General features: G+C 54.9%; 6 protein-coding genes across 6 annotated transcripts; 3 read left to right on the forward strand and 3 right to left on the reverse strand.

The window, feature by feature from the left end:
- GCG54_00004539 (uncharacterized protein) lies at positions 1–748 on the reverse strand (the record flags this gene model as incomplete). Its single annotated transcript, XM_045404588.1, has 3 exons — positions 1–27; positions 83–171; positions 196–748. 3 exons carry the CDS (start codon positions 746–748, stop codon positions 1–3), a joined length of 669 nt encoding a protein of 222 aa, XP_045262531.1.
- A 5,065-nt stretch (positions 749–5,813) lies between these two features.
- Positions 5,814–6,650, forward strand: GCG54_00004540 (uncharacterized protein; the record flags this gene model as incomplete). The annotated part of the gene is made up of 2 exons (XM_045404589.1): positions 5,814–6,045; positions 6,127–6,650. The coding sequence occupies 2 exons, from the start codon at positions 5,814–5,816 to the stop codon at positions 6,648–6,650; spliced, it is 756 nt and encodes a 251-aa protein (XP_045262532.1).
- An 8,583-nt stretch (positions 6,651–15,233) lies between these two features.
- On the forward strand, positions 15,234–16,859 carry GCG54_00004541 (Nitrate transporter; the record flags this gene model as incomplete). Its single annotated transcript, XM_045404590.1, has 2 exons — positions 15,234–15,368; positions 15,435–16,859. The coding sequence occupies 2 exons, from the start codon at positions 15,234–15,236 to the stop codon at positions 16,857–16,859; spliced, it is 1,560 nt and encodes a 519-aa protein (XP_045262533.1).
- Positions 16,860–17,424: 565 nt separating this feature from the next.
- GCG54_00004542 (Phosphomannomutase) lies at positions 17,425–18,281 on the reverse strand (the record flags this gene model as incomplete). Its single annotated transcript, XM_045404591.1, has 2 exons — positions 17,425–18,132; positions 18,192–18,281. The coding sequence occupies 2 exons, from the start codon at positions 18,279–18,281 to the stop codon at positions 17,425–17,427; spliced, it is 798 nt and encodes a 265-aa protein (XP_045262534.1).
- A 1,456-nt stretch (positions 18,282–19,737) lies between these two features.
- GCG54_00004543 (FAD-binding monooxygenase aflW) lies at positions 19,738–21,651 on the reverse strand (the record flags this gene model as incomplete). Its single annotated transcript, XM_045404592.1, has 3 exons — positions 19,738–20,834; positions 20,890–21,047; positions 21,098–21,651. 3 exons carry the CDS (start codon positions 21,649–21,651, stop codon positions 19,738–19,740), a joined length of 1,809 nt encoding a protein of 602 aa, XP_045262535.1.
- A 2,740-nt stretch (positions 21,652–24,391) lies between these two features.
- On the forward strand, positions 24,392–26,766 carry GCG54_00004544 (WSC domain-containing protein; the record flags this gene model as incomplete). Its single annotated transcript, XM_045404593.1, has 6 exons — positions 24,392–25,507; positions 25,582–25,942; positions 26,001–26,070; positions 26,122–26,162; positions 26,205–26,322; positions 26,397–26,766. 6 exons carry the CDS (start codon positions 24,392–24,394, stop codon positions 26,764–26,766), a joined length of 2,076 nt encoding a protein of 691 aa, XP_045262536.1.
- Positions 26,767–27,098: the final 332 nt, after the last annotated feature.

Consider the following 27,098-nt stretch of genomic DNA (forward strand, 5'->3'; position numbering starts at 1 on the left):
TCAGATTTGCTTGAGATTCACATGGAACTGCGCAACGTTAGCACCCTCGAGTTCGTGTTAACTGCTCAACGCCCCGACTTACCATGGCGATATCCTTGCGGCCCGACCTCAGCAGATGGATGTTGTCAGAGATTGCTGCAGAGTCGTTAGCCCCATAATCCATGCCAACAGCTGAAGAGGAAGAGAGAAACGTACGTCCAGCCTTGCCCTTGGCTTCAAGGTGCGCCTCCTTGCTATCCCACCCAAGCAACAACGTCACCGCGGGGCCCTTCTCGCCCTCCGCCCCGAACGCAAGCGGCGTCGACACCTCGCCGTACGCGTGTCCGTGGAACCCCGCGATCGGAGCCGCCGACAATCCTCCCGCGAACGCGGCCGTCTTGCCGATGAAGTCGGGCTCGACGCCGTAGGCAACGAAGACCTCGGTGCAGGGCGCGCGCAGGGCCTTCTCCTGCTCGTCCGGGACCAGGGGGGCTTTGTAGAAGACGGGCGCGGGGTCCGTTGCCGCGATGGCCTTGAGGGAGGCGAACCAGGGCGTGTAGGACTCCGAGGAGGCGAAGGCGGAGAAGGCTTCCGGGGAGGCCCAGTTGATTACGAGCAGGTGCCGCGACGGGTCCTCCAGCTGGGGGCCGGTGAAGAGGGAGGTCACGCCGGGGACGGATTTGAGAGTGGATGTGACGTCGGCCCAGGCTGCCGAGGGGGAGGACGAGGGGTGTTTGAAGGAGAGGAGGATGAATTCTGTGACTGTCATGTTTGGGATGTGATGGAGTTTGGTGGTTTTGGGTACGGGGTCTTTGGCGATGAAGAGGTGAAAGGTGATGATTTGGGTTGGGGGTTGAGTGGCTATATCTTAACACGAAACGAGGCTATCACGATACTCGGGCGCAGCTGTCTTTTGCGATATTAAATTCTCACCATATCTAGCAGGTTCTACGGGGTTTCGAGGTGATTCGACCATATCCGTCGATGTTGGGGCGGGTCACGTGGACGTTCTACTCCGCATCAATGGCGAAGCTTCTCGGTATGCGACTGGCTTGCGGTGTTTCACAGCCTCGCGCCACAACACTTGTTGCGGCAGTCAAGCTCCTGTTGTAGTTTTGGAGAAATCCTGCTTGGGTGGCTTCCAAAGGAGGGCCCGAAGGAGCGATCTGCGTCTCCGATCGGCCCAGTGGAGAACATAAAAGTCATTGGGACCTCCGCTCCGCGCCGCAGACCGGAATTGTCCTCCGGAGGGGTCGACCTCCGCCGGCGTACGGAGCGGTTCGGGAGTAGGCGGTGCGCCATCTTTCCTCAGCCCTGAGCCAAGGGTTTCATTTCCTCTGATGGCGGGGGAGAGGTGAGCACCAAGTTTAGTCGAGCGATAAAACAACAATACATGGCTTCGCGCTAGGGAAGATGAAGTACCGCGCGGTCATTCCAAGGTCCAACGGGGCGGGACGACTAGTCTGGACTTTGTTAGCCGCCGCGAAACGTTTCTCGTCAAGAATGCGACGCATAATAAGACCGAGAGCAATCAAGATCACCTCAGACTCTAGACCCTCACGATGTGAGTGAAAAATATCCCACGAAGAGGACGTCATCGATCGAACGACAACCAGAAGAAATAGGCTTAAAAGTACCGTGCTGGCGACAGCGCACCCCATCCCAGCCCGTTTGCTTCTTTCGGGTGCCGGAAAGTGGCTTAGGGCTGGGTCGCATTTTCAATATTTGCTTCTTGTGCATGCGATGGGTGATGCGGGCTGCAGCAACTGCTGACATGATTGCCGGATTCGTTGGTGCAATGCGCGAGGCGGCACCTACACACGTATGACCTTGTCGCAACGTTGCGCAATATTGGTATCGTGGCACCGTAAGCGACGACCAAGGTTTTCCCCACGAAGGTAGGCTGGCGCATTCGCAGAAAAGGTTGGGGAGCGGCGTCAACTCTGGCCTCGTGACACAAGATCTCGCGGTGTAGACGCACCGCTGTGCCGCTTGACTGCAGAATGCCGGGAGAAGTTATCTAGCTCGACCATATACGGATAAAGGCGACGCTGACTGCGTTGTTAGAGTCACATAGAGAGAACCAACCGGCCAACCTTTGACAAGCATGGAAGGGAAGGCCCGAAAAAAACGGCATGTCAGGGTTGGGGTTTTTTGCGAATGGCCTCAGCAGAGACTGCTATGCCTACTATGACCGTAGCTATTCTTGTCACCATGCGTTTGGTTTTGCGCTAAAGCCGTTATTGGCTCATGACGTCTTCCGGGCGATCAAGGGGCTTTTGACTTCAGCTTACCCCGTTGTTAATGCCTTCATACGCGGGGACCCACGACTTGCGAGTCGTTTTCATCAAAGAACCGCGAGATTCGCTATCTCGGGTCGTGGATTGTGGGCAATAGAGTTTGGTGTTGAAACTCTGACAGGGAACACTGGCAAAGGGGACCTTGACGACGGATGACCCGAAGAGTAGGCCGTGTGGCGGTGGAGGCACAGAAGCCACCGCGATTAATCGGATCAAGGGCTGCGTTGAGAGGCGGAAGAGCACGTCATGGCGATGGCTCATGGCCGTAGTTGAAATATCAGATGAATGGGCGATGAAGGAAGCGAGGGCGAAGATTGCCGATGTTGAACTTGGCCGAGTGCGGCTTCTGCCCGAGGCCCTGCATGATGCGAAGTGTGCGCCTGAGCAGGCGGGCATTGGGGCTGGCTGGGGCGTAAAGCTGGCGGCCCCCAGATTGTCTCGAGGCCCATGATGACCTCCCGCATGGTGGACATGGATGGCAGAGTCATTGACTGAAGGATATCTCGGGGTGGCGTGAGCAGGGGAGCAAGACAAGTGCCAGCGACAGGCTGCAAGCCCTGAGAACGCGGCTGGTGTGGAAATCCGAATTTCACATGGTAGTAGAGTAATCGGGGTTGTTACATGAGGGTCGACGATGAGGTGATGATGGGGTATCATGGCCCTTGAGAGAGTGCCAGGCCGGAGAAAAAAAAAAAAAAAAACTCTTTATATTTGATGAATTAATGACCGGTCAATGTCACATCTGCCTTCGCTTGGCAACTAGTGCTGTGTATGATGGTTGACGGAGGGGTTCTCGAAGGGCCGAAGACAAAAGATCCTTTTCTGCATTTGCATGTCGAATCGGCGTCCCCTGCTGACCTATGATTTAGCTTCCGGTATTCAGCGGCCGCCTGGCTGCCAGCCCGACAGCAATCCAAAGGCTGCCCATTGAGGGTGCTCGCTGCGTAGGGGGCTGCAGGACTTGGGCTGCGGCGTAGGAAATTAAGTGAGTCGCTTTGACGCATGGCCGGTGTTAGTCCGTCTGACAGTGCGGTGAATGGTGCGTGGAGGACGAGATGGGTAGGATGCGTTGGGAAAGATGGGTGGAAGTGAGAAAAGGGCCATGGCATTGGCGGCTGCGGCTGGCCAAGTTAGGCGGTCCCAAGAACGGTTTGCCTGTTCCTTGCAGTGGTCGAATCGCTTAAAAGCGCAGTGTGGTGCGTGCCAGCAGGTACGTACACTTGTACCGCGCGACCGTCTCCAATTGCCTTGGATTTTGCAGCAAATTAGCGACGTCTATTTCCAGATCCACGTTAAGGTAATTACTTAGCTTAAACGCTCGATGCTCAATGGGACATAACAGACGTCACATCATCTCGACCCCGTGTGGACTCATCCGAGGGCGAGACACCAAACAGCAGCCGCTCATTTCATGCTGGCAGCTGCTGTGTCCATGAGGGATCGGGGAGATTCCCGGCAGGGGCAAAAGAGAGATGCCAGTGGAGGTCTGGAGGATGAAAAGTGAGCATGGAAGAGGGAACTGCTGGCCGAAGTCCGTCTTGTCGACATTGTTTGTCCCGTCCACCGTCCACGTCCATCCATGTCCGCCGTCCACGGCTCGTGGGCCGCAAATGTCAGTGCTCCCCCCCTTGGGACTTTCGGTTACCAAAGTACGGGGAACGGAGACCATGTACGTCTGGGCGATGCTATTTTCCCTTTGAAATGCGTGGTACGGATATGCGTGGTGTCCCTCCAAAGCACTCGGGCTCAGCTCCGTGCCTGTGTGCCTGTGCCTGCGTGTGCACCCGGCAAGCACGCCATCCACGAAACTTGGCTCTCGATGGCGGCTTGGGCTGGGCCTTATTTTGGCCTCGCAGTCACTTTCGAGTTGCCATTGCGGCGTTGCCAAGGTTGGTCGTTTGGTGGCAGGGCTACGGACCCGATGGGCGGGTTTCCGTCCTTACGCGGGTGCTAGAGCAAACGACCAGTCCATTTGAGGCCTCGCGAAAGGATCGCAGGAGGGGCATCAAAAGATGAGTGCAGCGGCGCAACGTCGCAAACCAATGGAACCCATGGATAATAGTCCGCAGTCACAGTGCCGTGCTGTTGCCTGGGGGCATCGCGCCAGCTCGGAGGGAAAAAGGAGATCGTGACCCGCTGGGCAGTGGGTTTTTGCTTCGGAGGAGACTGGATGCCGCCATGGATGACGGGACCGACAGTGGACTGGCGGGAGGGGTGAGGAGCGAGAGCGACAGGCGGAGGAGAAGACGGAGTGCACCTGAAGGACGCACCCCTGAATCGGGAAAGAAGGGGATGCATGCTGAATTCGCGCTGATGTTGTGATTGGCTGGCGCGACGGTCCTCAGGGTGGGAAGCGGAAAGCGCGTTGGCTCAGCCCTGTTCGGTTAGGGTGGTGTTGCTGCACCTGGGCTGCACTTGCACCTGCACCAACCTGTCAAGAGCAACTTTGCCATTCAGGGCAAGAGACACACTCCCGTCCTCCACGAGCGAGTTGTGCTGGTCCAGGATGCCGGACTCCACGCGCGCTTCACATAGTGCTCACTTGCTGCCCTAGGTAGGGTACTTCGCAGGTAAGGTAATAGGCTAAGGCTTGCAGACGCGCGAGGTACCTGCGCCAGGGAAATTTCCCACGACCCCACACCCCCTGCTCCGTGCCGCAACGGCCCAATCACACTAGCCCAATCTCGTCTTTAATTTGCAGACCCATGCTTGCTCTGTCGGCGGCGCAGTCAACAACTGCAACGAGGCATGCAGACCTCGACAGGAGCATTGCGCCCAACTGTGGTGGTGCAAGACCAGAACCAAGTGTTGTGTGCTGCACCGCGGCCTCGCTGTTGGGTTGGCAGTTGCTCCTGCCCTTGCTCCCTTCCCGAGTTTTCACAAGCACCAACTAACAAGCCAGAAAACAGATTTCTTGTCAACCCCGGCCTAGCCTAATTGGGCCAGGGATGCCTCAAGGCCACCCCCCTTCTCCTTCTCACTTCTCACCCAGAACCATGATCCCGTTGCCCAATGCCCATGCCCATGGGTGATGATGGATGGATCAAGCGCACCTGGGACCATGGATGGACCACCAAGTTCTGGGACCTTGCACCACCTCACCCCCTTGCCGCGCGCCCGGCCCCGTGAGCCTAGCAGCAGCAGCCTAGGAGCCTAGCCCGGGGGAGGGCACCACCCACCTCACCTCCCACTCCACTCCATGCGCTTACGGTACCTTACCAGCACCACCTCGCCAGGCTACACCTCCTCTTCTTTTCAATCCCTCCGCTTCGTCTGATCTTCTTCTCTTTCCTCCTTCCTTCCCTACCACAGCCCAGTCAAACTCAGAACCCCCGTGTGCGTCTCGTCCTCTGGCTTCAGCCTGCCGCTCTTTTTATATACAGTCACTCATTACCCACCGTCGCAAGACACCTACTCTCCCTTAAAACCTTACTCGCTTCTTCTAGTCACTCGTTCGACTCGTTACCGTCTTCTTATATAGACCTAACTTCTAATCACCTTCTCAACAACCTCAAAATCACCAAATCAGTCAACATGCGTTTCACCATCTCCGCCGCTGCCTTCCTGGCCTTCGCCGCCAACGTCCTGGCCCAGAACCCCAACTTCGACCCCGTCACCAAGCCTCTCTCCCAGGAGAAGATCGCTGCCGGCTCTACCTACACCATCGAGTGGACCGCCCCCGATGCCTTCAAGGACGTCACCGTCTCCATCAGCCTGATCGGTGGTGCTACCCAGAACACCCAGGTTCCTCTCCTCGACATTGCCTGTGAGTAGCCCCATCCCTCCTTCCCTCCGAGGAAGTTTGGAAAAAAAAACAATAAAAAACACTCGACTAACATCACTCCAGCCGGTGTCGCCAACTCCGCCGGCAAGTACTCCTGGACCATCCCCAGCACTCTCGGCAAGGACGCCTTCTACGGCCTCGTCATCAAGTCCGAGTCCAACGCCGCCGACTTCCAGTACTCCAACCCCTTCCACATCACCGCTAGCGACTCCAGCTCCGGCACCACCACCCTGGTCTCCAGCGCCGGCACCGCGACCGTCACTCTGTCCGCCGCCTCCGTCTCTGCGACCCCCTCGGCCTCTGCCTCTGCCTCTGTCTCTGCTGCGGCCTCCGCCTCTTCTTCCGCCCCTGTTGTCATTGCCAACACCAGCACCGCTCTGTCCACCACCGCTGTCCCCACCCCGGTCAACTCTGCCCCCGCTACTGTCGTCACCAGCGTCACCAAGCCCGCTGGCAACGGCACCTCCACTGCCACCAAGACCCCCTCCACCACCCTGGCCACCGTCACTGGCGTCGCCGGAGGTGCCCAGGCTACCGCTGGTGTCTTCGCCGTCCTCGGTGGTCTTGCCGTTGCTGCCCTCCTCTAAGCATTTCTCGGATCTTTCATATCTGTTAAATCGCATGGGTATGGGTTTGGTTTCAACGTGCATATAGGTCATGACAGGAAAAAAAGACGGGGACTCGGCTTCCAAGGCTATCTAGGCCCAGAGAATTATTGCGCTGGTCCAGCTTGGAGGAAAACGGGCTCCGCACATGGCGTTTCTATTGTGTTTTATTCGATACCAGTTTCCCGCGTGGACGAATTGCGATTCACGAGGGATGGGTTGATACCTTTCTAGTTGATAATGTGAGAGAAGAACGAACTTGGTCTTATTAGAAAACACGAAAAATCATTTTTCACCACCATCTTTCTTTCAGCCCAGTGACACTGCCGATCCCTTTCGTGGAGGTGCGATCCCGCCCTTGCAGATCAGATAACCTTGCAGCTGTCATGCAACGACCGACATCCTGTCTGACGTGAACTGGTGGCATCTGAATGCACAATTGGCCCAGGGCAGTTTCGGCCGGCCGCAGGGTCCTCGGCCACTAGAATCAGACGAGCTTCCATGTGTTGACACACCAGGATGTACCACCACCAAAGACATCAAGTCTGCAGCAACGCGGTAACGTGCATTTCCCTCCCTCAATGACTCTGAAAATCTCCATTGACAGCTCCTTGTTTCCTCTCTCGTATTTTTATTTTTTGTTTTTGTCTCTGCAGCTGCTTCTGCGGTCTTTCCTACTCAGTCGAAATTACCACAACCGCCGATCGCAACAACGCTGTCGTCCAGCCACTCGACCGGCGGCTGCCCCGGCCCAGACGGACTCGGTCAAGTGCCCGAGTACACGGAGTCTATCCGTCTGCCCCTTCCTCTTTTTTTATGGTATCCGTACCCTCTTTCCCCGCCCTGAGGAGGATCCGTAGATCCAACAAATCAACAATCAAAACATCTCTCTCAGACTCCAGGAGGCCAGGAGTGTCCCTCGCGACCGCCAAGCTCCGCCTCGCCTTCGAAACCTGACGCGAACCGTTCATGACTCGGCTAGTAGATTGCACCTCCGTTTTTTCTGCTGGAGACACATCGCTCGGGAAACTCTGTTCGAGTCCGACGAGCCCGGGATCATGGTGCTTTTGAAACCTGGGTCGTCTTTTTGCGTGCATTCGTCGCTGTTATTCTTCTCAATTTATCCGGGCGGCCTCTGTTTCGAAGCGTTACTTCTTCCCCCAGGTTGAATTGCGCGATAGTGTCGTCCATACCGGCGATTCCGTTCGGATCTCGGCGCCGTTTCGAAATTTCCCTCTTCTTTAACCATTCTCCTCATTTGTCTATTTTCTTGGTGTACGAAATCCTTGGCGATCTGAGCAACGAAGCTTGGTTTTTCCCAATATTGGTTCCTTTCAATCTTCCATTGGAATTGGGTGGCTACCACGTACGCAATGCAATGAATTATACTTTCGGAACGGCACCTGTGCTCATCTCGGGAGTCCACGTCCGTGGGAAGAGCAACGAACACGACGACCGCCCGTCCCGCCCGCGAGGATGGTCGCGGTACGCTGGTGACATCGTCTGTGACCCCACGGCGTGATGGGATGATGCATCTTGCTGCTGCTGCAGGTTGACAGGGCCGTTAATGAGGCGGGTGGTTGTCGTCGAGGGTTGAACCCTGCCGGGTGCCGCGAGCGCGGTACGGCGGTCGCATGGTTGGCGATCTACCTCGCTGCCAGGTCGGTTTGCCTCATTGGGGATGCCAAGCAGAGTATGTGAAAACGGTGTTTGGCGCAGACGGTGGGAGCGAGGTAGACGCGCGTTTGGCGGCATGGCAATTTTGAGGATGGGAAGGAGTGTTCCGTTCCGTGTAGGCGGCGTGATATGGGGTTATTGAGTATTGACTCAGTTGCGAGTGAACGCTTGATTAAGGGGTAAAGTCATTGGTTTGAGAGTTCTCTCTGTCTGTACTCTGGCCCTGATGGAACCCGAATGCTACCGGAGGTGAGGGCTTGCGAGACATCCGGTCGAACTCTGGCCCCTTGCAAAGAGAGATGCCTATGCGGTCCATGACGTGCTTGAGGAAGAGTGACGTTGGGGATTTCAAGTCATTGTGACGGAGCCCAGCAGATAGTAGTAGCATGCTATTCCGACGTCCAGGTCACAATGAATTGGGACCTGGCCGCCACATACTGCTGGCCGTGTAACATAAACACGCTGCTAAATGATCTGTCCAGCCAACTCCCACCAACATGTTTGTGCTCAGATGAGGTATGGTGATGGACAGCACTGGCCCGCTTGGTCTCTGTTAACAACCATCAACCCAGAGTGATTCCCTACCCATTCGAAAGTTCACACGCAGCAACATATTTTGCCATACATTGGCGCGTTGGGTCATTCCTCTCGTTGCTGCCACTGGAAGTCTTCAAATTCTCGAGTATCTGTTCTGGTGTGAGACGCCCAAGTAGAAGCCCTTCAGAAGAGGCTCAAAGACCGACTTTGTCGCGCTTTGCTTCAGGTCTTCTTCAACGGTTTCGAGAGACCTGTATGGGTTGGACCTCCATTTCAAGTGAAAAGGAGGGAAGAGTTCACGCGTTGATAGAGCCATGGATCCAATCAAGCTGAGCTTTGCGTGATCCCCTACCATTTGTCATGGTGTGTGGACTCCGCGAACGTCCAAACTTTGTCTCTTCTCGGGGGGGTATGCTGATGCCAGCCAACATGCGCAGATCATGAAAAGCACCCTAAAATAAGGTTTCCACAGACTGCCAGTCCTTGGGTGGATGGGCTCCAACATCTGCCCTGGGCTGATTCGAAGCAAGCCCTGAGGGTGGTGGAATGACTTTCATGCTTTGATTTGCGACTTCAGGAACATACTGGCACGGCATTCTCAATCTAGAGTGAACAAGTCTGACACTTGATGGCCATGGTCCGTGGTCTGTGACGTGTAAGACATCGCCCTCTTCCCTGTGCTCATATGGTCCAAATTACATCGTGCTTTAATACGCCTGGGGACTGAGAGATAATCTGGACATACGACGACATTGGCAAGTGACAACAACGGCAAACAACGATAGCAGACTGCGCCGACGACGAAGACGGTAGCGGTAGGGGAAGATTTGGCCCTTTATTGGACCACATGTAAGAAGAGTCTGAGGCGATGTGGATGATGAATACAGCGCTCCATGATTCCGTTATACCTCCCATTGCCCATGAGACGTCTGCAATTTAACTCCAAGTCATCATCGTCGCTAAAGCATACCTATGCTTCAGCGAAAGCTGGTTGATCCGAGTTGTTGGCAATCTGGTAAGCAGACATCATCTAGTGCACTATACATGCAACTCTTGCTGTTCCATTTCAATTCAGTCTCAAGTCGATGCACTTTTTTATCCCCCATCCCTAAGACTTGCTTATCCAGCCTAGTCCTCAGAGAGATGAACACTGAATCAATGTGACGGTCAGACAATCGCAGACAAAGGGAGACCCACCGAATAAGCTCATTCATCAACCGTGCCATTCACCTTACCCAGCCAGCCCTAATTTACCACACACATCTTCAAGCGGGAAAGAAGCACACGAGCTATATACGAAGACGTCCGGGCGATCTGGCAATATGCGGAGCAGGTTCACATAAGGAGAAACACATTGAGAGCAAAAAAAAAAAAAAAAAAAAAAAANTTTGAACGGGAAACGTGCAAAAATGAAACTGAGTGCCAATCGCTGACGGGAATTGAGCCCGACGTGGGGGTCGAACCCACAACCTTGAGATTAAGAGTCTCACGCTCTACCGATTGAGCTAGCCGGGCGACTGAACCCAGCTTGTTTGGTGTTGACGACGGAGCTGGAGGAGTGGATTAAGACGGGTTGGTGTCAGGTAGGCCAAGCTCCGGGTTGGTCCACTGGCTTCAGCGGGTCTCCTAGGGCGGGTTGTGTAAATCCGGCAGCAACGAGTGACGACATTTGTCTTTCTGTGCTTTCTTGTCTCGGTAAACGAGGATTTATAAATACGTAGCTGGTACTGGAAGTGTTGTCATAGTTGATCTTGGGTGGTCGTCTCTGGTGTTGGTTGAAAGTTCTCGTGGGTTTGGTGAGACTAATTCGTCTCGGATAGCCATTGCCGTTCTCGTTCGCCGGATTGTAGGTGAAGTCAAGGGTAAAGTGCCTTTCAAACTAGACGAGGTAAGATGACTACCTGTAGTCTGAACACTGACGGAATAGTCCATGGTCTTTCTCGGGTGACATCGACGTCACGCGCGGATGTCATGAGCGACGAGCTCGAATTCCAAGCACGAATCTTACTGATGTTAGTAGTCACGAGCCACTATTCTATCATACTTGGGAGATGAATGAATCATTCCTTCAGATGAACATCAGATGTAAGCCGGTATGTGAAGAGTTGGCCTGTGAGAGTACGTCAAGCCGTGAGCGCGAAGCCTATAATGAGTGTCGGCTGAAGTGAGGAGGAATTCAGAAGGTGAGAGAGGTGACGCTAGTGGATTATCCGGCCGGGGAAACTTGTCCAAGCTGAATGAATGATACCGTCGATGGAGAGTCCGGTGGTGTAGTCTACCGAATTGTGATGGTCGACAACACCGCCGCACTACCTCTGCTGAGGTTTCATACCGTGTTTGCTCAGAAGAGCCAGATAAAGTCACGTCTTCGTCATTCTGAGCACGTAAGTGCTGGGCACGGTCAGATGTTGATCAAATTGCACCAGTACTCAAGCACTAGCTGGTGTGTACTCGCAGCTTCTGTATTCTGTGTCGTTAAGGGATCGCAGTTAGCTTTCCTTGCTGTTACGATGGTCAATAAAGCAGCTGATAATCCTTCTTGTGTTGGTCCTACTTTCTCATGAGAAACTAGGCGGTCGACGCTTTTGCTGTAACGTGACCCGGAATGCTCAGACACGTCATGGTGAAACTACTAACAAGAGTGTGCGTCATGGTCCGGCTCGCCACGGAGGTACCGCTTAGAGTTTTGTAGTAGTAAGGCCAATTTGACGATGTGATTTCAGTAAGACTGTTGATGAGATAGGGCCATGTGTAGAACCAAAACACTATTAGGATGGTCTGTAGCCCAAATGGAACGGCCATCTCAGGGCAGGGCCAATGCTCCACAGAAGTCTGAGCTCACCTACAGTGAACACTCACAGGCTCTGGGTGATATTTCGTGCTCTGAAAGGTGTGCACGTGGCATGCCTGGTGCCAGGCGATAGGCAGACTCAAGCCACAACAGTCATGCTCTACGCCATCTTGCCTCTGCAAATCTTGTCGTGTCCGGCAATATGCCGCTTTTGAATAGCCGTCAAATCTCGAGACCGGGTACGAAAGCACTTGTGTGCTCGAGTACGAGGGTTGTTATAGATTGTATCCGTCGTGGGGAGTTATGCTCAGTAGTAGCACCAGCGACAACGTCCGTTTATCGCAGAACTAGTCGTGATGTCAAGCAAAGACTTGTAATACTCAGACATAATACTTGGCTATTGAATGTGTCAGTGTCTGTGTCATTCGTGACTTGCCTCAATCAGCAACACGCGATACACTCGATCTTGTGAGCATATTGAATGAAGTAAATATGGACCGAGACGAGCTCAAGCTATCGATCAGCTTCGGTATGGTGCTGCTGTTGAGATTTCGATATCTCTTGACCTTGGAGACCCAAGCTGGGCGCTGAAGCCTGTCGTTGGGCGTAGATACGAGCTTCCGGGAGAACCGGAGATGCAAGATACGATCCACTTGTTCGGTCGCGATAGTAATCGTACGGGTTCAGATGCGTGCTGCGGCGACATTTTGCGCGTCTCGCCCACGCCAAGTCTCCGAATATGTCTTGATTCTTTTCAGGCCTTGAGAAGATGACAGCTGATAGCGCGAGGATTCTTTGAGTGACTTTGCGCGATCGAACGATGCGTTCCGGCGTCGGCGCTGCTATCCATACCAATTTTGATCCGGTTGTGACAAGGGCACTGTTTCTTGGCCCAATATCAAGATATGCCAGAAACGCAGGCAGCAAAGTCGACCGAAGCGCTGTAGGCCCTTCTGGAGTGCACTACCCATCCGCAATCAGAGGATAAGGGCGGGCCGCTGCAAGAAGGCCCTGGCAGACTTGTGCAATCCATAACCAGGGGCAGCCAGAGAGTTCTTTCAGGGCCTTATCGGAAGGCCAAAATGCTTCTTTTCTGGTGGCGAAGGCCTAGACCTTCAAACACTACTCATTCCCGTCGCGAAAGCAACTCGAAATGCTAGTTCGAGTGCTTCCAGGCTACTTTAGCAACCCAAAGCCTGGTGAACAGCTCTCATCTCAAATACCAATTGATAGCCGTGGACGTTAAACATAAGTCGGATGGCGCTTGGGCCATCATCTGTTGTTGAAGGTTGCGGCTGTCTTGTCGTTATCTCTAATGAAGCATCTCCGCGGAGCATGACTTACACGTGCGAAATGGCGAAAAGGGTCCGCAACGCCGCGTTAGGGTGGAGGTTGGAAACGACCATCTGAAAGCCTGCAACTGATAACGGATACGATGGATGTATCGATAAAGACCCTCCGAATCAAATCTTTTGTGATTTTGAACTGCTGTCGACGTCAAGACAACACGGCTTGGGACGAGGGATGTGGTCGGATGGCAGAGAAAGTCTAGACCCCGTCACGGCACGGGTCCGGGAGGCCGGGGATGCACGCGGCGACGGGAGGGGAAACACCTGGACCAGACAAGCGGGTCATTAGCGTGGGGGCAGAGTGATGACATAAGCCATGGGCAGACTTTCTTGCGAACAGTGGGTGTTCTCTGCGGCCAGGGGTCTCCTTGGCACCGCTATCTGTATCTTATCTCGACCGACTCCCTAATTGCAGTCCAAAGTCTCGGTCACCCCAATTTGTCGTCTACGAATCCCCCATTGCGAGTTTAGCTCGGGGACCTCTCTGGGGAATGACAGCATCCAGAAAGGGGGAAGCTGAACGGGACCGCAGCATTGCCCAATCGCAGGCCGTCCAATTACACCAAAGTCGGACCGGGAGACGGTACACGGCAGTTGATGCAGGATCAGCATGAAATCTTTGCCAATCTTTTACGAGAATAGAGAATGACGAGAGATTCCGTTTCGTACTACGCCAGGCGTATGATATATTCATGAGAAGATAGAATAGATGAGTATGATGCCAAGCCTGATGTATTTTAGGTCAAGCTGCCAATCGTTAAAGCACCAGCACCTGTCTTTGTCACCGTCCGGCCGACTATTGGTCTAGATTGTAGGGAGGCTAAGCCAGTGCTTGAAAGTTTATCATCGTCGCCAAGGACCCCACTAGACAAGTTCCTCTCTTTCTCACTCACTCACTCACTTCAACTTGGCCTACCTACAGACAATCATCGTAATCATGGAAGCATCATTCGGCCCAACTCCCATCTGTCCCTAGACACATGCCACGACGAGAGGTCCGCGGAGATCGACACCAAAGGTTTAAGCACTCGCCAGTCAGCTATCAGTGTCACTTTCTTATCTCTTGGATGCCAGGGGTGGGGCCTGGCTCACCCGTCCCGACCGCATCTCGAGCGCCTCTCAGAGAGCCTCCAGAGATAAGCAATAAGCTCGTAAGATTCCGCTTGGCTCAATTGCTCCCAGTCTCTTGAGGCCCCGTCCAATCATTTCTCTTGGAAAGCACTCTACTGACCACCCCGGACAGGCAAAGGCTGTATCCGTCAAGACAAGGCGTGAACCTAGTGCCGGGCTCTCTTGCTTGGCCCGTGGGCTCTCTCTCTCTCATTCGAGCCTTCGTTATCTTGATGGCCAGACTAGCTGCGAAGTTCTCGCAATTGGCCGCAGCGTTGTTACCTCTGGGAGACAGCGCGTCATCCTGTTGAAGGGAAAACCTGGGGAAGAGCTGATCTGCCCCAAGATCTCAATAAGCAGCTCCCTCAGCTTGACTTCGGGTTCTTGTCTTATCAAGACTTCACCTAGCCGTGTTCCAAGTCAACATACTTCTTCGACACAGCCTGGCATTGAAAAGTGCCGCTATCTGGGCCTCCATATCGATTTCCACGATTGAGCGGATCGAAGCATCGTGCAAGCCCAGCACTTGGCTTGAGAAACTATTCTGGCGCCTCAGACTACCTACACTTCAGCAAAGAATTTGACATTTCCGCCCTCTTCCCGGCAAGAGAGTCTTATCAGAGAGATCGACGAGTGAGCCCGCTCTTAAGGCTCCCACGCCGCTGGTGCATTCTGGCTCTTAGGCTTGGCCCGCCTCCCGTCCCATCGACACACCTCCAGTACACTCTTTCCCACGCCCCATCTCCCTGTACCTCCACAGACAGAGAGCAAGGGAGCGTTCGCGGCAGACATCCATTGGGATTAGCGCGGTGTCCCTCCGGAGATGCTTCAACCGTCTTCTCTCTGCTGAACACTATGCTACAGAAATGAGGACAACCATATAAACCCAGGACAATATCCGGCCGAATACATGATCTGTTTACCTGTATTTAAGCATTCAACGACAGTGACACGATAACAGTCCACGACAGGGTAACCTTGAGGCACCAAGCGCCTGGAGTCCAGCTCAAAGCCAGCCCGCTTACACGAAAAAGAAGCACTCTGCCAAAGACCCCACGTCATACCACGTCGACTCCGGACGGTTCGACCGAACCTCTCGCCATGGAACTTTCCATTCTTTGGAGGGCACCTGAGGTGAACCCCGTCAACCGCAAAGCCCGCAGCATCCCGGTCTTCAACATCTTCAATGTATACGCACGCGCCTTCCACTTCTCGTGGCTTGGCTTCATGATTGCCGTGAGTAGACTAACAGGCCGAGACCCCTGCCTTGATTGCCGTATGCTAACACACACCCGCTTCCAGTTCTGGGCCTGGTACACCTTCCCGCCCCTCCTCACGGTCACCATCAAGAAGGACCTCAACCTCACCACCGCCCAAGTCGCCAACTCCAACATCGTCTCTCTCGTCGCAACACTCTTCATGCGCCTCATCGCCGGCCCCGCGTGCGACCGCTTCGGCTCCCGCATCGTCTTCGGCTCCCTCCTCCTCATCGGCAGCATCCCCATCGGCCTCGCCCCCCTCGTCAAGGACGCCACGGGCCTCTACATCAGCCGCTTCTTCATCGGCGTCCTCGGCGCCACCTTTGTCCCCTGCCAGGTCTGGTGCACCGGGTTCTTCGATAAAAACGTTGTCGGTACCGCCAACGCCCTGGCCGGCGGCTGGGGCAACGCCGGCGGCGGTATCACGTACTTCGTCATGCCCGCCGTCTACGACTCCTTCGTCCACGCGAGAGGCTACTCCCCCGGCCAAGCGTGGCGGCTCACCTTCATCGTCCCCGTCATCTGTCTCCTCGCCTGCGGCCTGGGCCTCCTCCTCCTATGCGAGGACACACCCACAGGCAAATGGGCCGACCGCCACCTCCACGCCCAGGAGAACCTGCAGTCCCACGGCGTCGTCGACGCGAGCCCTGACGTCGTCGACGTCCCCGGCGGCATCGCAGACCGCAAGGAAACGGCGGCGGGCTCGATGATCTCCGACGAGGAGAAGCGCAGCAACCACAGCAGCAACAAGAACGGGCAGCACGGCGTCCTCGGCGACCACGAGGTGCGCCTCTCCCGCGACGAGATGGTCGAGACCGCGCGCGGCGACACGGTCGTCAACCCCACCTTCAAAGAAGCAATGTCCGTCGTCCTCTCCCCGCAGACAATCTTCCACATCGCCACCTACGGCTGCTCCTTCGGCGGCGAGCTGGCCGTCAACGCCGTACTCTCCTCCTACTACCTCAAGAACTTCCCCGCGCTCGGCCAGACCGGCGCCAGCAACTGGGCCGCCATGTTCGGCTTCCTCAACGTCGTCACGCGCCCGGCCGGCGGCGTCGTCTCGGACCTGCTCTACCGGTACGGCGGCCAGAACCTCTGGCTCAAGAAGGCGTGGATCACCGTCTGCGGCGTGCTCACCGGCGCGCTGCTGCTGCTCATCGGCCTGCTGAACCCGCACGACGAGGCGACCATGTTCGGGCTCATCTTCCTGATGGCCGTCTTCCACGAAGCCGGCAACGGCGCCAACTTTGGTCTGATCCCCCACGTCCACGGCTACGCGAACGGTATCGTGTCTGGTGTCACGGGCGCCGGCGGCAATCTTGGTGGTGTCATCTTCGCCATCATCTTCCGCTTCATGGACAACGGCACCAACTACGCAAAGGGGTTCTGGGTCATTGGGTGCATCCACATCGGGGTCAACTTGTTGGTTTCGTGGATCCATCCCCTGCCAAAGAGTCAGCGGCACTGAAGATTGTCCTGGGGTGATGCAAGGCTCAACTTTCTGTATTGCTATGTAATGAAATGGTTCCGAGATGGACGATATAAACGATAGAGTGGCTTACAGGGACCAAAAAAGGGTTATGCTCGGAGTAGGGGGATTGGGAATTTTGATATCCATGGGCTAGATTTTGAATGTTAGCAAGTTACAATTCAGAGCGATTAAGGCTTTGCGTAATCTACCTTTCTTGCAACGTGAGACAATGAGCGAGCATTATCGAAGGCCTGGACAAACGTACTTCACCCTCCTGCAATGTCTCGACCAATGGTTGAGAACTAGGCCGGACTTAGACCGCGGGACCTCCACCGGTTATGATACCTAGGGCGTGGCCATATTTTCAGCGCTTGATTGATTTTATTTGCTCTAAATTCAGTTCTTAAGGGATCTCTGTCTATCTCCCCGCCGAGGCAATTGCGCATCCGCAAAACCATCTGGTCTTGGTATCATCTCTCCTTTTTTGTCATGGAAACCTCACCCCGCCCGCATTCAGATTCCAGTATCTCCACCATCACAGCCTGCTGTCCTCCCGCACGCTTCACAAGTCGAAAAGCTCTTTGACGATACGCATGGTCTCCTCAGGGCCGCTGACGGCGTGTCCGATGGTGCGGTCGTCGGTGTAGATCTCGTAGTCGTTGCCGCCTTCGTGCGTCTTGTCGCCAAAGAAGTGGATCGTGTCGTAGGTGATGCCGCCCTCCTTCTTGGCCTCGCTCTCGAGGTGGCGCAGGCAGTACGTCTTGTCCCAGCCGGTGGGGAAGACGTCGAAGGAGATCATGCCGCCGATGGAGAAGGTGAGGCCGAGGTGGCCAAACTTCTCGCGCAGCTTGGCGACGAAGTCGCGGCGGACGTTATGGATCTTGTCGTAGTCCTCGAAGGCCTTGCGCTCGTCGTTGGAGGCGTTACGGCCGACGGGGGAGATGTTGACCATGCCGTTGCGGAACTCGATGAAGGTACCGCGCTTGACGGGGATGTCGAGGTCGGCGATGTGGTGGAGGGCGAAGCGGACGAGCTCCTTGTAGTTGTCCTCGCCAATGTACTTGATGAAGCTGTTGGAGGGCAGCGGCTGGCCGAGCTTGAAGGCAGTCAGGCCGTTCTCAGAGAAGCAGAAGTCGAAGAGGGTGGTGACCGGGGTCTGGGCGTCGCCGAGCTGCTCCTGCTGCTTGTTGAAGTCGGAGCCGCCGACATAGCCAATGGCACACTTTTGGCGCAGGCGGGCGAGGAGGTCGAGCATCTCGGGGGTGGCATGCTGGTTTGGAGGTCAGGGTTAGAGGGTTTGGGAGGGGAAAGGGGGAAGGTAGAGCTTACGCGACGGGCGGGAGTGAGGGTCTCGTCGACGTCGAAGAGGCAGATGGTCGTCTTGAGGGGACGCTCCTCGAGAGAGGGGTAGGTAGCCATTGCGAGGGTGTGTGATGGGTGGTGAAAAATGTTGTGAAGCTCGAGCTTGCCGTTTGTGACACCGCAGAAGTCTGGGAAGGATCTACCTATGCCAGCAAGAGATAATTGCAGAGGGCGGTCAGAAGCAAAGGGGTCGAGATTGGAGCTTCCTTTCGGGATGTGGATGGGTATGCGCGGGGTCGACTTTCAGATGGCGGGGCAGGGGTAAGGTCACAGGTAGGTGCTGTGCTGTGGTGGATGCGTTCAGGGTCTGGAGTGGTCTTCCTTGAGTGGGTGGGTAGGTGTTTAGAGGTGATTGGTGCTTTGAGCTCAGGGAACCAAGAAATCTCCCGGGTGGTGAATTGGGTTTGGGGAATGTTTAAATACATCTTGTTCACAGAGTCCTCTTCCAAAGCTGAACATTGGTAAGCAATTGGACGGTGAACCTGTTCTCAAGTTGACAGATTTCGGTCTTTGGTGAGCTTCGGGGTGATCTGTCCTTGTCTTTGAGGTTGTGTTCTGGACAGCTTGGCCATAAGTGAGGGATTGGCATCGAAACGAGATGAGTATGCTCGACTGGACCCAAGCTGGACATTGTTTTGAAACTTGATGTACGCAAGACGGGGTGGCAGTGCAAGTGCTTGCGATTGGCGATGACGATGGTCTCTGTTCGGGTTTACCCAACACGGAAGACTAATAAGAAACGAAAGCCAGGAACGTGTTCACAAGGGCGCGAAATAGTGTGACGTTCAGACATCGTGGCCTGAAGCTAGGTAGGTGAGGTGCTCATGCCAGACAGCGAGTGACAACTTTTAGCGGCCGCTTTACCGCAAGGGGGAGGACGGATGACTGACACCCTGGCTATGGAGGCTGTAGGGCGCTAGGTAAGGTACCAGCCAGTCACCCAAGGCTCACAAGCAAATTTCATGTTGCCATGCCGGCGCAAAAAAGACTAATATGCCCCAGTGACAATTCTCACCTGGTTTTCTTTTTACTCATTGCTTAAAAACACCACAAAAATATATGACAACACTTCTCAACTCAAAGAAATAGATTCACCCTCATACATACCGTACCTTCATTACGCAAGCAATCTAGCCATGGAACACCACGCAGTCTCTAAACAAACTTTTGAGTATCAAAACGGAAATTTTAGGTGAAGCTGCACTGTCTTATGAGTATCAGGCATATTCATTCTGCTTAATGTTGAGACCGCGCTCTTATTTTTGCCACTTGGTTGCCTCGGCCTCACGATGCTATCAGCCACATAACGAAATACGATCCATCGCCATGAATCATTCTTGAAGATGGGGATCACATGGTGCAGGATACGATTTTGAATTAATCGTGCCAAGAACCCATCCCAAATCAACGCCTGCAAAGCCGCCCCGAAGGAAACCAAGCCACCTTGGGACCAATTGCCCGTAAACAAAAAAGCAAAGCCGACGCTATCTACACTCGCCAAAGCCCCCCTCGTTCAGGAAGCCGGCGCACCAGCCTTGAGCATCTCCATCTCAGGCAGCGTGAAGCCGTTGCCGAGGTACGCAAAACGGTTCTGCCTGGCGTTCTCGTATGTGTAAACCCAGTCCTCGCCCCTGAAGTGTTCCAGCATGCGGATGAAGTGCATCCTGCTCCCTGGGTGCAGGCCCGTCACGGGAGCGTTCACCTCGCCCTGTTTGTACCAGGATCTGCACCCGCCCGTGAATGCCGTGCGAGGCATGAATGCGGCGGTGTGCTCGAAATAGTCCTCGACGGCCGCCTCCGACGGGGTGATTGACCGGATGCTTTCCGTCTGGCACTTGCGGATCGTGTTGGCGATGTAGGTGGCGATGTGCTCGCTAAGTGTAAAAACATCACCGTGGGCGATGGGTGCGTTGGGACCAAGGAACTCTGAGGCTGTTGTTAGAAAAGGGGTCCATATAGGCGGGGTGGAGTTCGGCTCACTGAAGTAATTGGGCAGGCCTGCAACGGCGAGGGACATGTACGCCTTGGGTGTCTGCTCGGCCCAGATGTCCTGCAAGTTTCCGTTCCGGCCGGTGAGAGGAAACGAGGGGCGGAACGAAGAGTCGAAGCCGGTGGCACAGACAATGGCATCAACTTCGAGGACTTGTCCGTTGTTCAGCTCGATCCCGTTGGCCACGAACCTCTTGATAGCATCCGTGTGAAGAGAAACCTTGGGGTCGTGGAATGATTCGAGATACCCGGGCGCGGGAGTAAGTCGCTTACAACCCAGCGCAAAGTCGGGTATGAGCTGTTTGCAGAGCTTCTCGTCACCCTTGAGCATCGCCATCATGAACTCTTTTGTCTTGCCCAAAGCCCACTTCTGCTGGGGACTGCCAGCCACGAGTGCTACCGCGAACTTAATGTTGGAGTCGGTTTCCAGGGTCTTTGCAAACTTGTGGTAGAATTCCGGGTCGTTCTTGAACCGCTCAATCTGTGCTGGCGAGAAGCGCTCTTCTTTGTCCATCTCTATTTGCTGCATTAGAGGGGCTGAAGGGCCCATCTTCATTGTTGCCACCCGTGGTGGGATGATCAACGTGGGCGTCCGAATGATGTGATGGAGCTCCTTTACATCTGCATCTAGGTGAGCCCAGTGTAACGCCTGGAAAGATGAGCTGGTGATACTTACGAGGCCGAATGGCTGGCACTATCTGTACACCGGACGCTCCGTTACCGATTACAGCGACCTTCTTGCCTGCGTAGTCAAAGTTCTTGGGCCAGTTTGCGCTGTGGATGAGGGTGCCCTGGTAGTCTGAGATGCCCTCCACGTCTGGTAATTTCCACTTGCTGCTCGAGTCAGGATCCGCAGGTCGTCATTATGGAGGAGAGTAACATACTTGAGAATTCCTGTCGCATCCACGACAAAGTTGGCATGGTCGTTGATGATGGTTCCTGTTTCTAGGTCCTTGATTTGCACTTCCCAGACGGCCTTCGACTCCGACCATGATGCGGCAACGATCTGGTGCGACGTCTTGATGTATGGACGCATATTTTCATCGTCACATATCCGGCACAAGTACTCCTCAATCTCGGCGGCGGGTGCGAAGAAGCTCGACCATGCAGGGTTAGGCCTCCAGGAGAACTGGTAGTTGTGGCTGGGCACATCGCACTTGCAACCCGGGTAGCGGTTCTCGAACCACGTGCCGCCGACGTCCGCGTTCTTCTCGTAAATCACAAGTTCGTACGTCGAGGGGCCGAGTGTATTTCTGAGAGTGCGAATCATGTTGATCCCGCTGGCCCCGGCACCGATGCCGATTATACGGATTGGGCGCGGCGTTCCGAACGGCGCTTCGCGCACCGTGTAGGCGGTGTTGCTGCGGACCGACTGGCCGGAGCCGCTGCCATGGCCGTCAACATGCCGTGAGAGTTGGGGGATAAGTTGGCGTGTCATTGTCGGTGTCGTTGTGTTGGAGATGGCTGGGTGGGCAGTGAGAGACGGAGTAGATGGTTTATATCTCAACTCAAGCAAGAGGCCTATGCCGAGGAAAGCTCTGCCAAGGTTTTGCAAGAGCTTCCTTATCAAGCAAGGTGCAATCCCGTTGAGCGTTTGGTGGGGTTACGGAGGAGAGCGTAGACAGAGGCAGTGACTAGGAAAGCAGGGCCGTTTGACAGGCTTGGTGCATTCATTGGTTTGTACGGAGAGCAGCCAATAAAGACACAGGAGCCCATGGAAGAAGCAAAATATGGGATGAGACGGGCGATGATGACAACGGAGGGAAGAAGAAACGAGAATCCATTGACATGGATAGGCCCTGAGAGACATCGCCCGGTTCAGCAAGGCAAGGACGGGTAAAGTCTGTCTGAGGAGAGCGGCTGGATCAACTAACACCACGACCACACCACACGACTTTGGCCACCACTGCACACAATCAACTAGCGCAAAGAAACCCTCGTCACAGAGCATATTAAGTCAAAGTCAAAAGAGACAACTCACATGAGACAAACCAGTGGAGTTGAGTCCATCCAATGGATGGGGTCGCCTCAATTGAAGCCATGTTGCGTGGGGTCTGTAAGGAGAGCCACTGTTGGTCGATTTACGACAAGCAGTTTATCTTTCTTGGCTGGTGGAACGGCAGAGCTGTGGCTGCACGTATCCAAAGAGCTTGGAAACAAGGCTGGCCGATGAGGAAAACGACAGTATGGCTTGCTTGCACGCTTGCTAGGCTTGTTACGGTCAAGCATGGTTTCGATTAGCATAGGGGCCTTTACTGGATGCAGTCGTAAACTGTCCAACCACGAGGAGAGACCAGGTCGAGGGTCTTTGGGAGCATGGATCCAGTGCGGTGAATGGCGAATCAGGACCCTCGCCGTCCTGATGGAGGAGGGAGGTCTGGAGCCGCAGCTGGATCGTGGCAAGTGCCGGGGACCAAGAAGCTCGGTGGATGCTTCGCAGAGCCTCCATTGGGAGATGCCCTGGTCCTGCCCCGTAGCCATGACGATAAAGGGCATAAGATTACAGGATCGGATCCTTGATGCCTGTGTCAGCAAACGGCATAGGCCATGGTAACCCAAGTGCCGGCGGAAAAGCGCGGGATATCGTGGTGTCTGGTTGCGCGAATCGGAGGGTAAAGCATCGTGAAAGGGTCGGACCCAGTGTCGATCGGCCGCGTGGACGGGATGCGGTGCAGCACATCCTTTTGGCGGAGGGAGGCTGTCTCCGTCGCGTTTGCTGACCACTGAGACACGAGATCTGGCGGGAAGCACGAAGCACAAGATGCACAAGATCCTACGGTGTTAAGATGCGCAGGGTTGATATGCGTGGGTGGTGTCTGGCAGGCAGCTGCAGCTGAAGCGTGCAGCAAGGACGTGCATGCTCTGCCAAGGATGTGATTGAGGTGCCGCTCGGCGTGGGACTTTTCTCTTCTCTGTCTCTCCCATTGCCCTGCTAGAAGGATGCAGAAAGACACGCGGACGGTTTAGTTGCGGAGGCACGGGGGCCATTTCCGAATGTCGGCCTATCAAGACTGCAGCTGCGCCCCTTTGCCGTCTGGTCCTTGGCCAGCTGGGTCAGTACATAAGCACGGGGGCCGGAGACCGAAAAGAGAATCCGAACGGACGGTAGAGAGAGAAAGACATTGTTTCTGGGAAGAGGTTGCCTGGGGCTTGCGCTGCAGAACGCCTCTTGCAAAGGCTCTTGCTCATTGGCTGCTTTGCGATTGGATGTTGGTGTTGGTGTTTGGTGGGTGCAGATGGAGACTGAGGCGATGGCAAATGGGATGCGGTCGTTCCGTTCGTATGCATTCGACCAGTGAGCGGTCGACGTCCAGGCCCAAGTGCTGTGTACCGGAAGTACATTAGCGCTGCCCGGCCCAAGCGAAGTATCGGATACTTAGTACACAGGCCTCAACTGTAAACTCTACAATCACAAAACCTTCATCCAACAACTCAACATCAAGACCGACCAGACGTCACCAATTTAAACCTTCTGCCATTTCAATTCAGTATGCTAATAAGGCGAATAACCGCAGCAGACCTCTCCCGGCGTCCACGATAAGCCGTCTCCTCGCCAAGACCTTTCACCTTTGTCCAGAACGAGCTAGCTGCCTAATGTGAGCGCTCCAGTACATGGCGTGGGTGGCAAATCATAGCATTCATCTTGAAGATGTGATTCTTGGGTATGAATTGTCGATGGGTTTTTCAACAATGCCCGTTGGAACCGATCCAGATCCGGAACTCGACAAAGATGGCTATGGTATTTTGCACAATCGCTTTCTTGGCAGTCAAGTCCGTCGGGACTGAAGAAGAGTCCAACGGTAGCCACAGCTTGTTAGTTTCAGGTCGAGAACAATGGGAACACTCCTCTGTCGAGAACCCGAACACCATCGGCGCAGTCCTTTCAAGTCTGGGCTCATAGCCACCACGCCATAACCGCCTGGCACCACGCGAGCGTCCCGCCATGTGGTTCAAGCCTGACGACGTTGGCAATAGTCCCAATTCCAAGTGGATGGTTGTTAGCCATGCGAAGCTTGATCATGATCTCTAGTTGTCGATCATTATGGCCATCGTGTAGAGTATATATAGATACTGCTGAGTCTCTCAATAGCACGTTCTAAGTTCAAAGCATCAGCTCGTTCTTTTCTTCGCTTCCATTCCTTCGTTCTTTACAGATAGCACACTCCCTTCATTTCAATATGCGCTCATTAACCATTCAAGGTCTTGTCCTGGCCCTGACTGGGCTGGGCAACGCCGTGACAATCTCGAAACGCAAGCTCTCAATCACTACCAGCCGTCCCGTAGGCTTCAAGTATCTCGGCTGCTATGCCGATTCTCCCGGTAACCGACAGCTGGCTCGTGCCAGTTACGTCGACTACAGCCGCATGACGGAGGAATCATGCATCGCGTTCTGTTCGGCCAAGGGCTTCCCATATGCCGGTGTCGAGTACGCTTCCGAGTGCTACTGCGACTATTCCCTGGGCCCCCTCGCCACAAAGCAGCCCGAGTCCGACTGCAACTTCGCCTGCACCGGCGACTCTACAGAGCCTTGCGGTGCCGGAGATAGACTCAGTGTCTTCACGACAACCGCTGCCGCCGCCGGTCCTGGTGTCAACCCCGGGCCGGTGGGCTGGGCCTCTCTAGGCTGCTATAACGACAACATTCCCGGCCGGATCCTTGCTTACCGTACCGGTGTTGCGGCCGGCGACAGTCTCATGTCAGTCTTACAGTGCACCACCGCCTGCAAAGCCGCCGGATTCTCTCACGCCGGGGTCGAGTACTCTTCCGAGTGCTACTGCGACAATCAGATCCTTGGCACCGCCACCGGTGGCCAGACCGGCTGTAACATGCTCTGCTCGGGCAACAGCACGGAGTATTGCGGCGGAGGGAATTTCATCAACGTCTACAAGTCTTCCGCAGCGCCCAAGACAGCAAGCACCGTGCCCGCGGGCTGGACTGGCCAGGGTTGCCTGAAGGACAATGTTCTCGGCCGCGCTCTCGGCGTTGGCATGGCTGTGGCGGGCGGCCCCGCCAGCATGACGGTCGAGAGCTGTGTCGCTGCGTGTTCCGCCGCCGGATACCAGATTGCTGGTGTCGAGTACTCTCAGGAGTGCTGGTGTGACAACCAGATCCAGAACGGAGGCGTGCTGACTCTTCCGACGGATGGCTGCAACATGCCTTGCAGAGGCAACACGTACGAGACTTGTGGCGGCTCGAACCGCCTCAACATCTACGCGTCTTACAACCTGAACCTGGCCCTGCCCTCTAGCAGTTCCTCATCCACGGTTGCGTCTACTTCGTCTTCGAGCAGCACGGTCTCCTCTGCCTCCTTGACGTCTACAACATCTGGCTCGTCTGGGTCATCAAGCCGCCCTAGCACCGCTTCTAGTACTTTCAGCAGCACCACGCTCACTTCTTCTGCCGCTATAAGCACACTCTCGACCTCGACCACTCTACTGACCACCTCTTCCTCGTCCGCCTCTTCCTCGTCCGCCTCTTCCTCGTCCGCCTCTTCCTCGTCCGCCTCTTCCTCGTCCGCCTCTTCCTCGTCCGCCTCTTCCTCGTCCACGTCTTCCAGCTCTACTTCCAGCTCTACTTCCAGCTCTTCTTCCAGCTCTACTTCCAGCTCTACTTCCAGCTCTACTTCCAGCTCTTCTTCCAGCTCTACTTCCAGCTCTTCTTCCAGCTCCAGGTCAAACCCTGCAAGCTCTTCCTCTACCTCCGCTCCCATCTCTTCATCCAGTTCCTCGGTAAGTGAACCCAGGCATAATCCGATGCAAAGAAGTACCCCATACTAATGCTTCACAGACTGCCGCTACCTCGACCACAACCACTTCATCTTCCGCCAGCGGCGCCTGCGCCGCTCCCAGCCCAACCAGTGAGTTAACCCGATCCTATCCCTTGGCAACTAAAACTGACTTCATTCTAGTTGCAAGTATGTGTTCCGCACCCGCTTGAAGAAAGCTTCCGGTTACCATTCCATCGACATACTAACCTGAACGTTTCCTCCAGGCGGCCCGTACGTAAAAAACTCCGGATGGGACTACGGCACCAGCAACTGGACCATCACCGGGGCCGCTACCGGACGCATCGTCGGCGACGGGTATCAAGCCAGCGGCTGCGGAGCCCTGTAAGTCGCACACAAACGTCCCCCCCACGCACGACTAAATTACCTTCTTACTGACTGCTTCTACTTTCTTTCAGCCTCTTCGAATCCGCCGCAGGAGGTCTCATAGGCCGCTTCACCCAAACACTGACCCTGCCCCCCTCGGCCACGGCCAAGAAGAGGATCGTCACCGCATACATCGGCCGCATGAACGAGACGCCGTCCTCCGCCGGGGTGCCGACATTCGGGTTCGCCTGGGACACTTACCCCATCCCGGACGTCTTGGTGTGCGGGTCGACCAACAACCCCTGCAGGAACGTCAACACGCCGCTGGCGACCTACTCCAAGTACGCGTGGACGTTCAACATCGCGGGCGGCACACATTACATCATGTTTGCGTTTAATTGGCCCAAAGGGAGTGAAAAGGCGCCTGTTCTGATTGATGACATTACGGTTGTCGATGCGTAATATTGGGGGGGTTGGTCAAGTTGACGAACGACTTTGTTAAAGCAATGCATTTTAAGTGAAGAACAAGAACGAGAATTCAGAATTCAGAGAAGCGTGCAGAAATTGTGACATGGATGCTCATCTCTCAGCATTAGTTTAACGTCTCAGTCACCCTCATACCCGCCCTCACTAGTCCTCTGGGTGTTCAAACTGTGGGGTTAGAATTGGTATCGTGCAACTTGAGTGAACATATTGAGCACGGCTCTGCCGGAAACTTATTCGAAAGCCTACGAGTGACCCAGATTTAAATACTCACGTAGCATCTCAGTCGTGTGTCGTGTACAAATACCCAA

The sequence above is a fragment of the Colletotrichum gloeosporioides genome, assembly GCF_011800055.1.
Source record: "Colletotrichum gloeosporioides strain Lc1 chromosome Unknown consensus_54, whole genome shotgun sequence".
NCBI classification, from domain to species: Eukaryota; Fungi; Ascomycota; class Sordariomycetes; order Glomerellales; family Glomerellaceae; genus Colletotrichum; species Colletotrichum gloeosporioides.